The 21551-nt window shown below is 37.3% G+C and overlaps 1 protein-coding gene across 5 annotated transcripts in view; it reads right to left on the reverse strand.

Annotated features, from left to right (window-relative positions):
* Positions 1-21551, reverse strand: part of LOC109443728 (cyclic AMP-dependent transcription factor ATF-7) — a 72948-nt gene that overhangs the window by 39833 nt on the left and 11564 nt on the right. For 4 of the 5 annotated variants that reach the window (XM_019724426.3, XM_074325612.2, XM_019724427.3 and 1 more), the window contains exon 2: positions 17266-17334. The exons of the other annotated variant lie outside the window; for it this stretch is intronic. In XM_019724426.3, coding sequence (XP_019579985.1) covers positions 17266-17313 — 48 coding nt within the window. In that variant the 5' untranslated portion in view covers positions 17314-17334. The remainder of the gene's footprint in view (positions 1-17265; positions 17335-21551) is intronic. 5 annotated transcript variants of the gene reach the window in all.

Here is a 21551-nt window from a genome sequence, read left to right on the forward strand (position 1 = left end):
ACGATATACCATAGTAACAGTAATCAAAAGAAAGTAGGAGTAGCTATATTAATTTCAGACAGAGCAGACTTCAGAGCAAGGAACATTACCAGGGATAAAGAGAAGCATTATAATGATAAAGGAGCCAATACTGAAAGAAGACAAAATAATCTTTAATGTATATGTGTCTAACAACAGAGTATCAAAATACATGAGGCCAAACTGTTAGAACTGCAAGAAGAAATAGATGAATCCACCATTACAATTGGGAGACTTTAGCACTCTTCTATCAGAAATAGACAGATCCAACAGGCAGAAAATCAGTGAGGACATAGTTGAAATCAACAGCATCATTAATCAACTGGATATAATTGACAGCTATATAATACTTCAACCAAGAATAGCAGATTACACATTCTTCTCAAGTTCATATGGAAGGAATATTCACCAAGATAGACCACATTCTGGGCCATATAACACACCTTCACAAATTTAAAAGACTAGAAATCATACAATGTCTGCTCTTACACAACAATGGATAAACTAGAAATCAATAGCAGAAAGATAGCTGGAAAAACCCCCAAACACTTGGGGATTAAATAACACATTAGTCAAAGAAGACATAGAAATCTCAAGAGAAATTTAAAAATATTTGGAACTAAGTGAAAATAAAACTACAACTTATCAAAATTTAAGAGATGCACAAAAATGGGGAAATTTATAATATGAATGACTATATTAGAAAAGGAAAATGATCTAAAATCAATAGCCTAAGCTTCCACCTTAAGAAACTGAAAAAAATGAAGAGCAAATTAAATCCAAAGTAAGCAGAAGAAAATAAATAAACACTGGAGCAGAAATCAATGCAATTAAAAACAAGAAATCAATAAAGAAAATCAATAAAACAAAAACCTGGTTCTTTGAAAGGATCAATAAAATAATAAGCTAAGCTAACTAAGAAAGGCAGAAGACACAAATTACTAACGTCAGAAATAAAAGAGGGGACATCACTACAGATTCCATTGACACTGAAAGGATAATAAAGAAATATTATGAACTCTACACCCACAAACTTGATAACCTAGATGAATGAATTCCTTTAAAGACACAATCCTTTAAAAGTCACAATAAAAAATGGACAATCTGAATAGACCTATATCTATTAAATGTATCGAATCAACAAACAACCTTCCAAAACAGAAAGCACCAGGTCCAGTTCACTGGTGAATTCTACCAAACTTTTAAGGAAAAAATTATACCAATTCTCTACAATCTCCTCCAGAGGATAGAAACAGAGGAATACTTTCTAACTTATTCTATGAGACTAGTATTACCCTAAAACCAAAACCAGAGGAAGACATTACAAGAAAAGAAAACTATAGAACAGTTATCTGTCATGAACATAGATGTGAAAATCTTCAACAAAATTTTAGTAAATCAAATCCAACAATGTATAAAAAGAATTATATACCACAACCAAATGGGATTTATCCCAGGTATGCAAGGCTGGTTCAACATTTGAAAGTTAAATTAATGTAATTTACATCAGCAGGCAAAAGAAAGAAAATCACATGATCATATCAATAGATGCATAAAAAGCATACGACAAAATCCTACACTTATTCATGATGAAAACTCTCAGCAGGGGCAGCTGGATGGCTCAGTTGGTTAGAGTGCGTGCTCTTAACAACAAGGTTGCTGGTTCAATTTGCGCATGGGATGGTGGGCTGCGCCCCCTGCAACTAAAGAATGAAAACAGCGCCTGGACTGGGAGCTGATCTGTGCCATGCACAGCTCGACTGAAGGACAATGACTTGACTTGGAGCTGATGGGCCCTGGAAAAAAGCACACTGTTCCCCAACATTCCCCAATAAAAAAACAACAACAAAAAAACTCTCAGCAAACTAAGAATAGAGGGGAATTTCCTCAATTTGATAAAGAACATCTACAAAAAACCTAAGCTAACATCATACATACTTAATGGTGAGAAACTTAAAGCATTCCTGCTAAGATCAAGAACAAGGAACAACGTAGGGGTGATTCCCACTCTCACCACTCCTTTTCAACAACATACTGGATATCCTAGCTAATGTAATAAGACAAAAAAGGAAGTAAAAGGCATACAGATTGGGAAGGAAGAAATAAAGCTTGTCTTTATTCACAGAAGACATGATTGTCTATGTAGAAAATCCAGCAGAATTGACAAAAAACTCCTGGAATTAATAAGCAATTATAGCAAAGTTGCAGAATACAAGTTTAATAAACAAAAGTCAATTGTTTTCCTACCGTGTTTCCCCAAAAATAAGATCTAGCTGGACAATCAGCTCTAATGCATCTTCTGGAGCAAAAATTAATATAAGACCCGGTCTTATTTTACTATAAGACCCGGTCTTATATAATATAATATAACATAACACCTAGTCTTATATTAATTTTTGCTCCAAAAGATGCATTAGAGCTGATTGTCTGGCTAGGTCTTATTTTTGGGGAAACACGGTATATACCAGCAATGACCAAGTGGAATTTGAAATTAAAGACAATATGCCACTCACATTAGCACCCCAAAAATGAAATATTTAGGTATAAATCTAACAAAATATGTGTAAGATCTATATGAAGAAAATTACAAAACTCTGATAAACAAAATCAAAGAAGAATTGAATAATTAAAGAAGAACTAAATATATGGATATGTATTGTCAAGATATCAGTTCTTCCTCAACTTGATCTACAGATTCAATGCAATCCCAATAAATATCCCAGTAAGTTATTTTGTGGGTGTCAACATACTGATTCTAAACTTTATTTGGAGAGGCAAAAGATCCAGAACAGCTAACACAATATTTAAGGAGAACAATGTTGATGGACTGACACTACCCAACTTTTAGATATACTATAAAGCTACAGTAATCAAGACACTGTAGTACTGGGGAAAGAATAGACGAAAATGTCAATGGAAGAGACTAGAGTCCAGAAATAGACCCACATAAATATCATTAACAAAGGAGGGAAAGCAATACAAAAGAGCAAAGATGATCTTTTCAACAAATAGTGCTAGGATAACTGGACATCCACATGCAAAAAATTAATGTAGACAGACCTCACACCTTTACAAAAATTAACTCAATATGAATCAGATGTAAATGTAAAATGCAAAAGTATAAAACTCCTAGAAGATAACATAGAAGAAAACCTACATAATCTTGGGTTTGGTGATGACTTTTTAGATACAACACCAAATACATGATTCTATGATAGGAATAATTGATAAGCTAGACTTCATTAAAATTAAAAACTCTGGATAATGTCCAGAGAATGAGAAGGCAAGTCACATTCTGAGAGAAAATACTTGCAAAATATACATCTGATAAAGGACTGTTATCCAAAATATACAAAGAACTCTTAAAACTCAACAGTAAGAAAGAAGGCCAAAGACCTTAACAGATACCTCACCAAAGAAGACAAGACAGATGGCAGCTAAGCATATGAAAAGATGCTTCACATATGTCATCAGGGAAATGCAAATTAAAACAACAATGACATACCACTACACACTTACTCGAATGGCCAAAATCAGGATCACTGACAACATCAAATGCTTGTGAGGGTGTGAAGCAACAGGAACGCTCATTCATTGCTGGTGGGAAATAGTACAGCCACTTTGGAAGACAGTTAAGCGGTTTCTTACAAAACTAAACATACTCTTACCATACAATCTAGCAATCATGTTCTTTGGTATTTATCCAAAGAGTTGAGAACTATGTCCACACAGAAACCTGCATGTGGATGTTTACAACGGCTTTATTCCTAATTGCCAAAACTTGGAAACAACCAAGATGTCCTTCAGTACATGAATGGATAAACTGTGGTACGTTCAGACAATGGAATATTTAGTGCTAAAAAGAAATGAGGTATCAATCCATGAAAAGACACAGAAGAAACTTAAATGCACAGTACTAAGTAAAAGATGCCAATCTGAAGACTATGTGCTGTATGATTCTGGAAAAGGCAAAACTATGGAGACAGTAAAAAGATCAGTGGTTGCCAGAGGGTGAGAGAGTAGAGGGAGGAAGGATAAATAGGTGGAGCACAGAGGATTTTTAGGGCAGTTAAAATACTCTTTACGATAATATAATGATGGATACATGTCATTATACAGTGTTTGTCCAAACCCACCAAATTTAGAACACCAAGAGCAAACCCTAAGGTAAATTATGGACTTTGGGTGATTATTATGTGTCAATGCAGGTTCATCAGTTGTAACAAATGTCCCACTCTGCTGGGGGATATTGGAACCTATGTATGTGTAGGGGCAAGAAATATATATGGGAAATCTCGGTATCTTCCTCTCAATTTTGCTGTGAACCTAAAACAGCTCTAAAAAAAAAATAAAGTAAAAAAAAATTGACAATCACTAAGTAAAAGTAAATAGCTTGTTGCATGTTTATTCTCATAGAATGCTCAGAAAAACAGCCTGAAAAATTAAACGTGGAGTACTCACTGCTTATTAATCTAATGTTAAGATAGGAAAGCACTGCATAGCAGAAAGTCCAGCTTCCAATCAACAACTGTTGTCTCTTTGACAGAACTCCAATCCAATTATGCCCTAGCTGCTGAATTTTCTATCACCACTTCCCCTTTGTTTTAGAGACAGCATCTACGACCTTCTGTTAATGCGGTAAGGAAGAAATCGCTTCCCAGAAAAGGCATAGCCCACTGCATTTTACAAGATAAAGAAAAAACAAAAAGCTATTTGACTCTGACAAGCTGATTACTGTCTGTGGAGGAGCAAAATGCCTCCCTTAGGACTAAGGGAATAGCCAATGAGGTACAATATGTTTAAACCTTAACCACTGCTCCGCCAAGAACTGCTACATATGTGCACACTACTCTCTCCTCTGAGAAGTCACATGCGCATGATGGCAAGGACAAGCCTCCACAAGGGTCTGTCTGGCCGTGGTTTCAAATGCACGTAAAGTACGAGAATGCTGAATTAAGTCTCCCCCTTCCACTTGTGCAATTACCTGGGTAAAACGTAGAAGGGAAGAAAAGGAAAAGCTGAAGAGGGAACAGCTAAACTGTTGAATCTACTATGGTGTCTTCTAAACACGTATTTAGACACCTACACCCCTGAACATTTTAGAGTAACTGCTTTTATTATCCCCACATACAGACTAAGTGGACTACCGTGTCTTCCTTAGTCCTAAGAAATACCTTGAAACTGAAGTAAAATGTCTAAAGTTATTAACATAACACCTTGAAAAAAATGAATGCACACAGATTGCCATTGTGTAAAAGAATGACGCGCACGGACGTGATGGATGTCGGTGATACTACCTGCCACTCTGGCGCTTGTGGTGCGCAGCTATACACCACGACTGAGATCTTTAAAACTATCCCAGCAACTCTTTTCACTTGATTCAAATAACTGGTGCCAGTTAAAGTTTTGGTGTTTTTTTTTTTTTTGGTCAGCAAACTTGAGAACAGAGACATACAAAGGAGGTAACTGAAGCTTAGCATTAAAACATAGGCGTTTTAAAAAAAAAACCTCATCCATCTTATTAAGCTGTCACTGTCTGTCTGTGATAACCTCACAGGAGCCAAGTTTGGAGTCTATGTTCAGTAGGTTGCTGCCCTTAATCACCTTTCCTTTGCATGACTTCTTTTGTGTGCACGCGTGCGCACACACACGTACACATACACACAACTAACTGGTGTGTCAGAGACACTCAGCAAAACAAATAAATGAGATCTTCGGATACCTAGAGTGATAATTTTAGTAGTTTGTGACCTTGCTCAATAAAGCATTCTCAGCTCTGAAGCCAAGGATTTGACTTCATGGTCAGAGGTAGAAAAGACAGGACTTCAGTTAGATGTTTCCTGCAGTTGAAAGCAGAGTTAGTTTCACATAGTTCACAGTTAAACAATGAATCATTATCAGAAGCAAGAAGGAAAAAAAATATTTTTAAGCAACTTTCCAATAACACTGACATTCAGACAAAACATAACAAAGAATCCCTTTACTATAAATATCAACTATGAGATTCTCTCTTTTGAGATTCCGATCTCTTTTAATCCTTTATGTGACCTTCTACATATTTGCATCACAAATTATTTCACATAAATATTTCCATGTATCTATTTAGTCATAGATTTTCATTTCCAATGATAAATAAAACATCCACTGCATTAAGACACCACAGTTTGTATAAGGGAAAATGAAAGAGGAGATATATGGAAGTGCTATCAAGTCAAAGGAGGACAGGATGTGAGGTGTGAGTGAAGAATTTTGTTATTCAACAGGTAAGATCCTCCCTGTAGTCACATATCAAAAAACGCTAGAGAATAAACATGCTAGCAATCACTGAGCAGAATATACGAGTACATCTCACTACACTGTTAACATCCTTCAAATCATACCCTAATTCCACCTTAGTCATATTTCCTCGTTATCAATTAATATGGCAGCCACTATAACAAAAGTCACACTACTACATGGCACTACACAAATCAAGTTACCCAGATACCATCCTTTGCATTTGGGAACTTAACAGGCATAAAACTAAGATGGGAAGAAGGGACTATGAATCAGGAAGTGACCCAGTCTAGAATTCACAATGATGACATCAGAATGCTTCTTTGGGCGTATTACTGGAGAATGCTGAAGCTATGATTTTTAGGTCCCAGTTTTCTATCTCTGTCTACATTTCTGGTTGATCAAGAATTAGTTTTCTTTCCCATCTTAAAATCAAGTCCCTGCTACGAAACATGGTTGTTATCTCACAGAAAGTTAGCCACACTTCAGCAGCATTCCCAGGCAGATTAGAAAAAACAAACACATTACAGATTAAGGCTGAGGCAGTTGCACAGAGGTCTCTTCATTTTAGTAAGAATTCTTATTTTTTTGTACTGGCAGAGCTCAGCAGTCGATCCAGCTCTCTCTGGTATGGCATTCAGATACCTAGAACCATAGCTAGGACTTACTTGACTGATTGCATTTGGCCCATTTACCAAAAACCACTGCTTATTCATTTTTTTCCTATGCTAGATGTGCATATTTACATGTATATGAAAAAGAATAAGGAAGCAGTTTAGACTAGCAGTTAAGAATGCTGGTCTGAAGTCTGTCTGAGTTTGTACTGCAACTCCATCACAAAATATTGTATGACCTTGTACAAGTTATTTAACCTCTCTGAGCCTCAGTTTTCTCATCTGTAAAATGGAGATAATGTTATATCCTCCCTCAAGGAATTTCTAGGAGTAAGTAACACCTGTAAAATATGTTGCCACAGTTCATAATAAGAGCTCAGTTAGCTTTGTTATTGTTGCTGTTGTTATTATCATTACATTGAAAAAGTTAAACAATTTTCTTTGTAATTTGTTCTCTCCCACTCCCCACATATGATCCCTGGGTGGGATTTAATTTTCCTGCACTTTATAAAAACACCTTCCTCTAAGTTGTATGTGTGCACACGTGAGCTGCTGGTCTGTACTAATTATGCTAATCCTGCACGTCATGCTACAGAGCCTTCCCTAGGCTAACGCTCATTTTACCACAGATTGGTTGGTTCAGTAAGGAAGGGAATTAAATTAGGATTGTAACCAAGTCTAGAAGGTAAAGAGTCAGTTTCTCTATGAAAAGAGATCTTACCCAATACCAGGCAGTTTGAATCCTAAGTAGATAGAAAATATGAATCCTAAAACTAGAGAAATGAGGTCACTTTCATATTTTATCAATCTAAATTTTCCAGGAGCTGAAAAAGGAGGAAATGTCTTTCTCTTTCTATGCAGAGAATTAAGTCGCTTCTCGTGTTTATTGGGGCCCGTCTTAAGATTTATACTTCTCAACTAGCTTGTAGTAGAAGGAAGCTGAGATAGCCCAAAATAAAACTAAGAAGTAAATGTTTACTTTTGATATCCTCACGAGTCGCCATGTCTCCTTTGCTTAGGGACCATTCCACCTAAGCCAATTCTCATCTACTATTGCCTAACCCCAAATGAAAACTTCCATTCCTTTATATAGCCAGTATCACATACTTTTTAAGTAACTTATTAATTTACATGAATCTTAATGTAGAAGTATACGGGTTTATTTTTGGATAGGGAATCTTTCCTGTTTACCTTTAGTTTTCACTTATTTATTTTTTTAAGATTTTTTTATTGGGGAAGGGGAACAGGACTTTATTGGGGAACAGTGTGTACTTCCAGGCCTTTTTTCCAAGTCAAGTTGTTGTCCTTTCAATCTTAGTTGTGGAGGGTGCAGCTTCAAGTTGTTTCTTAGTTGTGGAGGGCGCAGCTCAGCTCCAGGTCCAGTTGCCATTTTCTAGTTGCAGGGGACACAGCCCACCATCCCTTGCGGGAGTCGAACCGGCAACCCTGTGGTTGAGAGGACGCATTCCAACCAACTGAGCCATTCGGGAGGCAGCTCAGCTCAAGGTGCCCTGTTCAATCTTACTTGCAGGGGGCGCTGCCCACCATCCCGTGCGGGACTCGAGGAGTTGAGCCGGCAACCTTGTGGTTGAGAGCCCACTGGCCCATGTGGGAATTGAACCGGCAGCCTTCTGAGTTAGGAGCATGGAGCGCTAACCGCCTGAGCCACCGGGCCGGCCCTCCTGTTTACCTTTAAATTGCACTGATTTTTTTTCAGTCACATACAAGGCTGCCCATGGGAGGCAGGGAGAGACGAGACTTTACTGTCCTCAACCTCAACAAAGGAAAAGGGCTCTACTTCCTCTTGCTTTGCCCAGTCCTAATACCTAGACTCCCCAGATATAGCCCATTCTATGTTCATCCTGTCCTTGCTCTGAACACCTAGAACCAGTAAAACTGTCACTAGACAAGCCAAATCTTTTAACATCAGAGAGAGAAGAAAGGCTGCCTGGCTGGCTGGCTACCTAAATCTCTGGATAGATTCTTGGATTTTTTGAGGGAACATGGAGCTGTGACTTCACATGTCTAATTTTCTCTCTCCCTTTCTCTAGCTATTCCCAATCACATGGTTATCTGCTCACAACATTGAAAATTAGAGGACTGCATGATTCTAACTATATGATATTCTGGAAAAGGCAGAACTATGGAGACAGTAAAAAGATCTGGGATTACCAAGGGGCTGGGGGTAGGGAAGGGAGGGATGGATGGGTGATTTTTAGGGTAGTGAAACTATTTTGTATCATACTGTAATGGTGAATACATATTATACCCACAAATATACCCGTATTTCTCAAAACCCACAGAATGTACAACACAAAGAGTGAACCCTAATGTAAACTTCAGTTAATAATAATGTGTCAATATTGGCTCATCAGTTGTAACAAATGTATCACAGTAAAACAAGATGTGGTGGTAGGGTGGAACAAAGAGGGTATAGGGAACTCTGTACTTACTCATTTTTTTCCATAAATGTAAAACTAATTTAAAAAATAAAGTCTATTTTTTTTAATTAGAGGAAACACTGGTCAATGATCCCCAGCAGGTACAATGGCTAATAAGAGACAAGGTAGGCTGTACAAGAGGACGGCAAAAAGTAAAAAATTTAGACTACAGGGCTTGATCTCAAACTGGAGCGGAAACTAAAGACAAGAGGCTTAAGGAAGTGAGGGAAACAGAGAAAGACAGCTCTTGTAGCATTTTTATATTGACTGGTATGCAAAAAATAAAAGCAAATATTACCTCCCTGGGAGAAGAAGGGAAGCTAAGCTTCTAAGGGGCACTGAGATCCTCAGCAGGAAAATCTCTCCTATTAAGCCTCTAGCATAGTTACGAGCGTAACCCCCATGCCTCTCCCTGTGGCTAAGAAATCAGTTTGTCATTGTAACCAAGTCTGCAACCCGTGCTGGTGCCAATCTTTATGGTAGATTGCAGTATTTTTCAGGAAAATCAAGGGATAATTGCCAGGTATCAAAAGAAGATCTGACCCTTGGAAAGAAAAAGGTTCCTTTTGCCACAGGATGATTCTCTGTGGAATAACATAAATGGCTCTTCGAGAGACTTGTCTTTGATAAGCAGAGCTGCAATTCTGACAGCCAATCTGCTGAATGCCGAACAGAGCACTCAGGCTTTCTACAATGACTCGAAGGACATGGCAAGGCTGCAGATTTATTCTGCAGACTTTCCCTGCAGAGCCACTCAAGTTTTTCAAAGGCAAAAAGGAAGAACTCTTTCCTTCTAACCCAGGGAATTGCAAATTCCACCTGGGATTTAAAGACAGAACTATGTTTGCTCAAAATCTGACATCATCGATGTGAACAACAAGATTTAAAAGCTGGAATGATGGCTGGCAATTTTAGTCTTTAGAGCAGAAGTTGGTTCAGCTCTTCAATCTGCCAGCAGAATCAGGAGCCACACAGGGCACATGGTGTGCCAGACGGGAATGGGCTAATTTCACAAAATGCGTTCTCATTTTCTCTCTACTTTCACATGACAACTGCAAATAGTCCAGATTCTTACCAAAGCACAATCTTAGGCAGTGTAGTTCACTGCACAAAGAAATTTCAAAGCAAAAACACAAAGGCACTACTACAAAGAGATAAACCCCAACCATCTTTTCTCCATGATGCTGTCCTTCTTGAAATCCTATCCTTAACCTGATAATTTTGTGAGAGAAAATTTAAACAGCAAAATCTAGCTATAACAAACTATTAACAGCAGCATTTCTCCCTCACATTTGTATGTCATTTCTTCAAGATGAGATTTTTGAAAGAGAAAAGCTCTTTCATCTTAACTGGAAAGTAATAGCCACGTGCTGTAATTTATAGGACAGTCCCTCTGTGGTTAAATACATTCAACCCTCAACAAACAAAAGGTAACTAGGCTTGAGAGTTAAGATATCCAATTTCTGCTTAAAACCTTTTTTGTTGTTGTTATGATAAATAAAGCAAGGACTAAAAAACACTACAATTTAGAAGTAATCAGTTCTATTTTGATTTTTTAAAAACACGTGTTGCTCTACTGAGCAAGTACCTGGAATAGGTACTGAAACAAGGGGATTAATAATAGCAAAATATAGCACAGGAAGTTATAAGCAGAAAACCAGAATAAAAATTCCCTCCCCAAAACAAAATACATAACCCTTTTTACAAAAATGAATAAAAAGGGAAACGAATAAAGATTGTTTTGCTTTATAAATATTGGCAAACAACACTGTCAAATTTTTACATATAACCAAAAGTCTAAAAATTTAGCTAAGTAAAATTTAGCTAAGTTTTTACTAACACAACTGTAACCCTTTCAAAGGGCTTTATCATTTGGTTATAAAGCCTCAATTACGATTAAAACCTGGCTCTGACCAAACTCCAGCTCAAGGGACTTTTCTTATATTATAAAGTCCAATTTAAAAGGGGCATTGCATTTTATTTAAGTCACTGGCATATGGTTAAAAAGCTTAAGGTTGCCCAGTTACATCCTTTGAGCAGAATGTGGAGGCTTTCTTTCTTCTATGAAAAAGCTTCCAGAGAGCATCTCTTGCACCTTGTTCATAATGCACAATTTATCGGCATTTCGCCTCCTTTCTAAATGGCCGGGAGGGAAGAAAAGCTCCACAGCCACTGTGTGTGGTTAGTAATGGCGCTTTTACTTGTCATTGTACAAAGCCTGTTAAATATTTACAACACAGACAGCAATATCTAGTCCTAAACACCCAGTTGTGGGTTTGAATTTTTTGAGAAATAAATCTATGACAAGTTTTCCCCAGCAAAATGCCAGAAGACTTTACTAACAGCTTCAAGAGACCCAGAGGGTCCAGAGGAGCAGTTATAGGCCATCTGGTGATTACTTATTATTATTTATACAGCGCTGTACATGTACACACAGATGTGTTATGAATCCACATACAGAGTAGGCCCTAACAAGGGCTTCAGACAAAATGCGACTGCTGAGCAAGTCAATCTGCATTAAAGAAACACACTAACCAGAGAGGGAGCACATTCACTGGCTGTTCTTCAATGTGCCGCATTAGCTGCAAGAGTATGTTTGATAAAAGAATGAAGAATTCTACATAATGATGTCAATATCTTGTAAGTTAACAACCTACCTATATGTGGTTTTGCAGGGGTGGCAAATGAGGGATTAATGAAGGACAGGCTCTCAGATCCAGAAGGTACTTTATAAACCTGGTGGTCTGTAAAATAAGAGATTAGGAAAGAGTCCCTCTCCTAACTGAGGAAGAACTGAGACACAAACATACAGGATTTTTTTTCTTACCAGGAATGCTCTGAGAACAGTTTCTGGGCTCCCATTCCAAATATTAAGTCAAGAAAAACAAGAGTGAATAACTGAAAAAATTTACCTTAATTTTTGGGTATAGCTCTAATTAGGTTCACATAGCCTTGTTTTGTTTTTTTGTTTTGTTTGTTTTGGCAGACTGGAGTAAGGATGCTTTAATCTGCTATGCTTTTAGTAACATGATAATAAATATAACATGAAAAACTGAAATAATCAACCATGTGTTTCTAAGGACAAGTGTCAAGAGTGCTAGAGCTGACATTTAAAAACTTGGATTTAATTCCTGTGCTTAACACCTATACATTTTTTATCCCAGTCCCAATTTTATCTACACGACGCATAACAGGGGTCTACTTCCATCACAAGGTTACATAAACTGCAGCACACTCAGAGTGGACTGAAAGTTATTGCAAAATCAACATATTATTACAAAAAACCAGGTTAGCATTTGGCCTAATTGTGTATAATGCAGTGTATTTTCAGCTGCCTGACAGCATGCAGGCAGCACTCTTACCAGATGGGAACTGGATGAATTATTGAATGAAATATGAATTATTAAATGAAAATCTGAATTTTTTTAAACTCTTGGCAGGAGGTGAGGAAAAAAGGCTTATTTGTTTGCCTGAAATTGCCCTCACCTGTCGAAGTATGTAAAGATAGCATATACCACCACAAATGGCATTTACCTACCAGGGCCATTTCTTCCCTTGCTATTCTCCAATTCAAGATACTCCATTAACATAAAGAATCAGTAGTCAGCACCAACACATTCTTCCTTGCTTTTCTTTTGTGCTAATGCCAGGTAATAGGGAAACTTGCCAACGGGATAGAATTAAAAATCCAGAGTCCCATAGTACCAGTATGGCCCACTTAATGGGAGGGCTGGGGTAACAGGAATAATCTATAGATTTGTGTTATATAGGCAATAAAACACATACCTTTGTAGTATGCCAGCATTCAACCAATCATAGAAGCTATTTGTTGCCTCATATATTACAAAGCAATAGAGATTTAAGGGATAATGTTCACGGAGGCAGAGGACACGAAGCAATAAACAGCACTGGAGGTTGGTTAAATGCCAAGTGAAGCCAGGACTCCAGCATCATAAACATTATTCCTACTATATGACAAGATAAGGAGGTATAAGAAGCTGCCCTCAATCCCACCACAACTAGGGCTCCACTGCTGTTCTTGGCCTTCGAAAGGGAAAACAGGCCCTGGAGGTCTATGAGCTAGTTACATGGTTCAGGTCTCAGAAAGGTATGAACAGAACCCCAGCTTGTACCTAAATGTCCTCTGGGAGAAGAAAAAATCTGGTAGTAGATATCCTCAGGGGGAAAAAAAAGAGTAACAGCCCTTCAGGGTCACACTGGGCAGAGAAACAATCAAAGATTTTTTCCTTAAAAGGATAGAATTGATACACAGTAGTTATGACAGGAACCTTTCTCAATGGCTAATAATGGGATGATACTAACTGTCCATTAAGTAGTATCTCCTCAGAGGAGATGTGTTCCTGTTCTTAAGGAAGTAGACGTTCTAGGTAGTAAGTTTCTATGACCACCTTCTACTCAAAGACCTGATTACAGTGACCAGAAGGACTACTTAAATATGTATAATTTGTATTGCAAACCAGTGTTTGTGCTTGAGAGGGAGGCATAGGAATATGGAATTGGTCAACTCCTAGTAATAAAAATTAGACAAAAAGCATCCAAAAGGTAAGTTATCTAACATGAAAGAACATCTCAAATTCAAGATTACTGATAGAAACGTCGTAATTTTTCCTGCTTCCACATACAATAGAATAACTTCATAATTCCCTTCAAATAAAAGTGTTCCCCAAAGCATTAAAAACTTAAGACTTCCTAGATTGAGCACCAAACTATACTTCTATTATTTTAACAATAACACACTGGGAAAGCCATTTTACAGTCACAATGTTTTTAAATAGATGCTATCTTATAAACATCAAAAGCCCATACAACTCCAATTCAACCAGCCCTTTCCCATAGGGAATCTGGGACACTGTTGCCTTACCAACAATAACCCATTCTCTGGAGGCAGTGCTATGAACTACTCCCGCAGCCACAGTCCAGGGAGGTATTAGCAGGAATATTACTTTCCCTGAATTCCTCTTCATGAGAGTGATGAGGCCTCAAGAGAAACAGTCTCCACAGGAGAACAGGGATGAGAGGGCTCAAAAAACCCTATCACCTGTCTTTTCAGATAAGAATGTAGAGAACACAACATTCAGCAGCCATCTTGTTTAAAAAAAGCACATGCAGCATATTTAGAACTCAGCTGTGTCACATCAGACTTAACTGTTGGGAAGTGGATCATGAACAGAATCCAAAAATAACAGCCATTAAAGACCTAGCAACCAAAACATGTTTACGTATCCATTGAAAGCCTGGTGGTTTTGATTATATGGTGGAGAGCATAATCCGCTAGTCTATTTTAGGTGAATTTTCCTTTCACCTTCCCTTAATATTAAGGCATAGATGATTTCTGAGTTTAGGGGTATGTGGGGTAAAGCCTGGGAAGGGAACAGATATTGAAAAAATGCAAGAGTCCTGTAGTTTTCGTTTGTTAGTTGGTTTTTAAGGATCAGTCTCTTGAATTATAATTTGCTTTCATTCTTTCTTCCTCTAACTGGTAGAAGCCACTGATTTTTGAAACTTATTGCAGTAAGTCCTAAACCATGCCTTGCAAAAATTATCATGGTCCTTATTACCCCTCCTGGGATTTATATAGCCCTTTTAATTACTCTACCATTTCTGGAATAAAGAATTTAAATCAATGACAGTCAACTATTAATAGCTAAAGGCCTCAGTGGCTCCAGAATAAAACCATTTTCAAGGGATATAAGGAAGTTGGATGACAGGCCAAGGGTAGTTCATTTTACCAAATTTATCTTCTTTGCCGTATTTTCACTATTTCATATAGCACAAAGCAATCACAGTAAATCTTGTAGAGATCCCACTCTATAGTTATTTGTTACTAGATAATTGGGAGAAACTTGGAAGGAGACTAAATAGAACTAAAGAACTACCATAAAGTTTTAACATGCAAGAAGGTAAAAAAAAAAACCTAAAGACTACCTTCAAAGCCTTAAGTTGTAGCTTTCTATCCTTTTTCTATGAAACAAGTAACTTGAATCCAAAAGAAGGTTGTAATCTCCCTAAGTTCCACATTCACTGAGGGGGGAAAAAAAAGTCTTCAGGACCTACGCCAAAGGTTGTAATGAATCCTAATAACCAAAATACCAACAAACAATTCAGACATGGGAGGAAGAAGTAGGGGAAGAAAAAGGCTTATGGTAAACAGATCCCAACAGTATAAGAAGGAACCAAAGTAAAAAGTCCCTACTGTTTTCGTACCTCCAGTCCAAAATACAAAACAAAAACAAAGACACAAAACCCTTCTAGGAACTCTCAAATTTCAGTGAAAACTACTCTTTTCTGATGGAACAACCTGAAGAAATCGTATTTGTATCTTTCTTCCTCACAGAGTATAAGAGATGCTTTTCGTGTGTATTCCTTTATTTTTATCATCCATTTTTATTTCTTTAAATCCTCGTCTGAGTGGTGGTAAGCATATAGCATATAAGGGGGTACAGGCGTTAAGCAGCTTAAACAATGAGTGAAGAAAATAAATGTAAGTATGAGAAAAATAACTCTATTCACCAAAAATGCAGATTTTTAAAGTAGAGAAGTGAAAAAGGTACCAGGTATCAATTATGGGAGTCACATTAAAATACTCTATCAACAAATTCAAACAAAATTTTGGAGGGATCAGGTTTGGATATGTATACCAATAGAGCTGTCTGAAAAGTGAAACAAATTTACCCTATTTCCCAAGTGGCTTCTATTGTAAAAAAAATAAAATATAAACCACATGGGGAAAACAAGCAATGAACAATAGAGTTGAAAACTTTGACAAGGAAGGAAATACACCCTACATAATGAATCTTTCAGAATACAAAGGCTTTTTGAGTCTTTTCTGAAATTTTCAGCATTTACTGGAATTTGAAATCATCCTCCTGCCCATTCCCTGTCACCACCCCTGTCTCATCCACCTTTCAAATTCCAATTCTTAGGAATCTCTGAAACTTAACTCTCTCTTTTTGTCTACGTATTCACAATGTTTAATAGAACTAGTCTGCAATCTCACATACCACCAGTAAGTGTCACTGGACAGTCACGTGACATATTCCTAACAACAGAAATTCAACCCTTCAGGTTCCATAAAATCAATTCATGAAGGCAGATAAAACTTTCACTGTGTTCCTTTCTTCATCCTTTGTGGAACACGGTCGTAAAGGAGGATCTAGGAAGAAGAGTTAAGAAGATGCAAAACGGGGGGAAAAAGGCAGTTTCAAAAAATTACTTTATTAAAAAAGGATGTGATGAAACATATCTGACACATAATGTACACATATGCAAACAACAACATGGCAGCTGACATACAACAAGGCATTTCATGGTGTCAGACAGGGAAATTGGCTGAGAAGTCTTATAGTTTACATATTGCTGTGAGGTCTCAGGTTCTGTGTTGGATTTGTCTTTCCTGGACAGATATTTGCCTTAGCAGCTAACAATTATTTTCTGCAACAACAGTCAAAAGAAACATTTTTTTTTCTTTTTTAAAAAATCCAAATAGACACAGGCAAATTAAGGTTAATGATGAATGGGTGCATCCTCAGCTGCCTATCCAACTATGTTAAGCTGACTTTTATATCCATGAAGGTTGAAAAGAAGGTATTTCTAAACTTGCTTTGTATTTAGATGGATAGGTTTAGAAAGGAGGAGAGAGCCACATGTATTCCTCAACACTGTGTGTTGGGAAACAAACACTAGTAGAATAACAATATGAAAGAGAGCAAGGCAGATTTCATTACGGTAGAGTGCCTACACTTCCTCGTAACTTGGATTTACACACTGCAAATCCTCTGATCTGATTACCTCCAGTGATCACGTAAAATACCGGCTTTAAACTCTTTGCCTTAGTGATAAAACAGCCACTTTGATTCACAACGAGACATTCACAATAAAGTATATTGTAAACGTACCTGTCCACAGCCCGGGGCATTGCACACAAACGGTCTGTCGTCTCCCATATTTCATATAGTAGAGCGGAGCTGAGGAGGAGGAGGTAGGGGGAAAAGTTATGTTAAATATGCTGGAGTTTAAAAAAAAGTGCTTCAAAAATATCAAGCCTAGAAACAGGTGTTCCAAGAATGCCATCTATCAAAGCTGTAAACAATGGCTGCTTTGGGGAGACCCATTAGACAGGTGGCATATGATCTACTGTGCCTCAATTGAAACTTTTAATTAGAAAAATTTAGACCTAAATAGTCAAGGAATTTCAAACCTTTTGCTAGATTTTCCCTTTCTGCTACAGTATGTAACACACTTCTCCAATCTGCTGAATTACAACCAATGCAGTTCCCTATGTCAATAAATCCACTGAACGCTCGATGCGGAAGCCATATTTCTGAACTAGAGAAGACCAAAATTTGTCATTTAATTAATTAAGGGATTATAGGAGGGGTGCTCCATTTTACAGGGCCATAATCTGGCTCCCTGGTGTATAAACTACAAGATGGTTGGCAAGGGCCGTTTATCCCAGATTATTGCCAAAGAAAACAAAGCACCCATCCTATTGGGCTACACGGGAAATGATTTTCATTAATAAAAAATAAAAATAAAAACCTTCTCTCCCCACTGGGAGCCTCCTTCTCCCCCTACCAATCGTCTGTGGCAAATGGAGAAATATCGGTGCCCTTCCCCCTCTGATTCTATTTATGGCTAGGTTTTTAAAAGCAGCAATAAAACAAATGTCGACTCTTTGGGGGTTTACTGGGTGAATATGTTCCGGCTGTTTGTGCTGCTCTCGGCCAGAGTTCTTGGGCTGCTCTGTTGCAGCCAACAGATGTGTGCTGCTGCAGGGGATAAAGAAATGGCACTAAAAGGCATCACCATCCATCCTCTCTATTTCTCTGAAGAATTTAACAGGACTTATACTGTTGTTTTAATTATTGAAGCTAAACTCCTGAAATGCTGATCGAAATTCTTTGTCAAAAATAATAATTCCAATATGAATGTGTTGGGGAAATTTCTCATATCCCTCCTAGAAATAAAAATAGAGGTGGAGATGGATAAAAATTAGAAATGCAAAAAAAAAAAGATTAAAAATATATTTTGAAAGGGTGGAAGAGAAGAAGGGGGAAGGGGACACAAAAACAATCTTTATAAAATAAACTCTTAAAGGACATTTTCAAACATCCTTCTACAAGAGAGAAAGGTATATGAAATAATATGAACAACAGAAGGTAAAAGAGGAAAAAGTACAATTTGAATATGCCTAGAAATGCCTTCAGAATTGTAACCAAATTTCATATTTTTATCCTGGAGATAAACCAAAATATCAGGTTAAAGTCAGTCAGGCCTGCATTAAAATAAAATGTTAAAGTGCTACACTAGATGTGGTAATCAGAAAACCACGCTTAAAATCCAGAGGCTAGCTAGGTAATATCTCTCCGACTCTTGCAAGACTCACTCTGGGGTTGGAAACCAGTATTTCTGGTAGTCTGGTCAGTAATTCCACAACTTATCGGTGTTTAAAATTGTGGGATGCCCTGTAAAATACAAAAGGCTTCTTAGTCATCTTTCAGGGTCCAACTATGAAGAAACTGATGCTACAGCATTGCTGTAATGGAAGAGAGCCTGTATGTACATAGGTGTACACAGATTTATATCACATTTAGCCAGGATAAATTGCTTCAATAAATTCTCTTCCTAGGAGAGCCAGCTCAAACTGATGATTGGGCACTGGGAAAATGAGAGCTTTATTCTTCTTCACATAGCCCCAGGACAAGGGGGTTTTCTGGTTTAAATACATGATTTTTTAGCACTTTCTGGAACTAGACATAGTGCAAAAAATAAATAGAAGTAAATAAATGCAAAGACCAAGGCCATTATGGCTGAAAACTCAAAACATTTCTGGAAAGCAACTTATCTTTGGAAAAAATCCTAATAAATGTTGTGCTGGAGATAATTTCACTTCCTAATCCCCAGAACCTGCTTTCCTAGTATAATCACGAAATGAAAACTTTATTTCAACAAGGTCCTCTAATATATTTACCAAAAAGTAAACCACAAAAAATAGAGTAGATACAAGGACCAAGCGGCATTTCTTTTTACCTTGGCTCTGTTATTTGTGACTAACTTTTCTTAGTTTTCTACCTAAAGGAGGGAAAGGGTCCTGGCCATGGAGTGGGGTAGCATCACTGGCACAGGAAGAGGTTAAATAAATTCTGGAATGGTTTCCCTCAAATCACAAAATTCAAAATTTAACCAGGTTTTGTACAATCACATCACAATATAAGCCTTCCACATTTTATTTAATTGCATCCTTACTAGGAAATAGAAATGAAAAATCATGACTTTCTAAAAGCAATTTAAAGGGGGGAGGCAAAGCATTAAAATTTAACAGAAGCATTTTTATGGCTCTTAAATATTCTAATCTGACAGTCACTAACTAGGATTTCCTGCTTCCTTCCCAATTGCTGGCTTTTGTTTGCCATTTTCACTAAGGAGAGATCACAATGGGAGGAAGGAGGCCCTCTTTCTTAAATACCTACAATTATTCTTAAATCATTCCCTCAATTTCTTGCCCCTTTTCTTTTCCGTCATTCTTGCCTTTTCACTTTAAAGTGATTTGTATTTTTTAAAAATCAAATATTTAACAACAAAAATAATGATCTGTCCTACCACTTTAAAAAATTTCCAGCTAACATTTTTTTTAAAAAAATTCTTCATCCCCAGTCTGTTGCATCATTACATATAAAGAACGCCATTGCTTATTTCTATCTGATACTTTAAACAAATCTCTATGAGAGGTCAAATTGATGCCCTCTCAAACACAAAAAAGCAACACATATCTGTAGCATAAACAAACTGAGACAAAAGGTGAAATCTTGAATAATGATGCTGCCATTCACTGGAATTTAACTCACAGCCCATTTGTAACTGGACTGTTTGACAAGCAGATCGCACGTCTGGGCATCCACTCAGTCTGTCGTCTGCTTCGTGATCTTCAGCATGAAACTCAAGCATTTTACAGAACTAAGCAGTACATGACAGACCATGGAAACACATCTAGAGACATTTCCAAGGGGAAGTGAGATCCCTTCAATGGAGATCTTAGAACAGGAAAACAAAGATACATAAAGAGGCTGTCCTAGAGGCCAAGTCAGCCAAGGAACAGGCTCAAGTACACAGTGACCAGAATGCATATATGATAAAATTAGTATCTACTCAAAATAGAGAAAGTTATCCAAATGCTGGGAGACAAGTGAAGAAAATCGAAGGTTTAGAGAATGATTTTTAATAACTGGGATAATTTCATAAAATCTGTCAGTTTTGTCAGAGCCTAGAGGAATAACCTAAAATAATCAATGTACAAATAAAAAAATTGATTCTCTATGTATATGTGTATCTACCCACCTTTTTTTTTTCTAAATAAGATGAAGATGGAGTCTGTCACTGAGGTCCACAGTCAATTCTCTGGACCTGGTTGTGATGGGATTATTTCTTTAGCAACCAACTGATGTTAATAAGATGTCCCAACTTTCAGTAAGAAATAAAAGCCATGTACAAACACACCCATGGGTCTGTTCTCAGGTTACTAGTAACAAAAAGCAGATATTGCTAGATACAAAAAATGAGAAGGGCATATGTACCATAAATATCAAAGATTTCATAAAAATCTAGTAGGGGTTCAGACTAGCTATCATTCATTCATTCAAAAAACGTTACTAAGGGACTACTAAGTGCCAGGAAAAGTGGACATTAAAAAAAAGAAGAAGAAAGAAAAGAAAAGAAAACAGGCCTTTGCAAAAAAAAAAAAAAAAAAAAAAAAAAACAAGTATAACTCACACGTGTCAAAGAAAAATCAGAGCTGGGCAATAAAGTGGTAAAAAACAGATTTTATTCAGGACTATTGCAATAGTGGAAAAGAGACCTCCATATAGAACCGGCTTAAATCCAAATACAGCATGGGCAAGTGGGAATTTATAGGCAAGCACCAGAGTGAGGGGTCAGTGGATGGAAAATTACTAAGAAGAAACATCAGGGAAAGGGGGATTCTGGCTAAACCGACCTAACAGGATTCTTGCTGAAGACAGGTCAGGGTGATCAGATTATCACCTGGGGAATGGTGGAGGATGAAGAACCTGATCAGATATAAGGGTGATCAGATATGGGGGTTCTTGCTAAAATTGGATTTTTACAAGGAAGTACACTGATGGACCTAAAAGAAGGCTCAGGAGCCTGACTAAAATTTGGACAAGCA

The sequence above is a fragment of the Rhinolophus sinicus genome, chromosome 1 (assembly GCF_057876585.1).
Source record: "Rhinolophus sinicus isolate RSI-liver-muscle chromosome 1, RSI-T2T, whole genome shotgun sequence".
Lineage (NCBI taxonomy): Eukaryota > Metazoa > Chordata > Mammalia > Chiroptera > Rhinolophidae > Rhinolophus > Rhinolophus sinicus.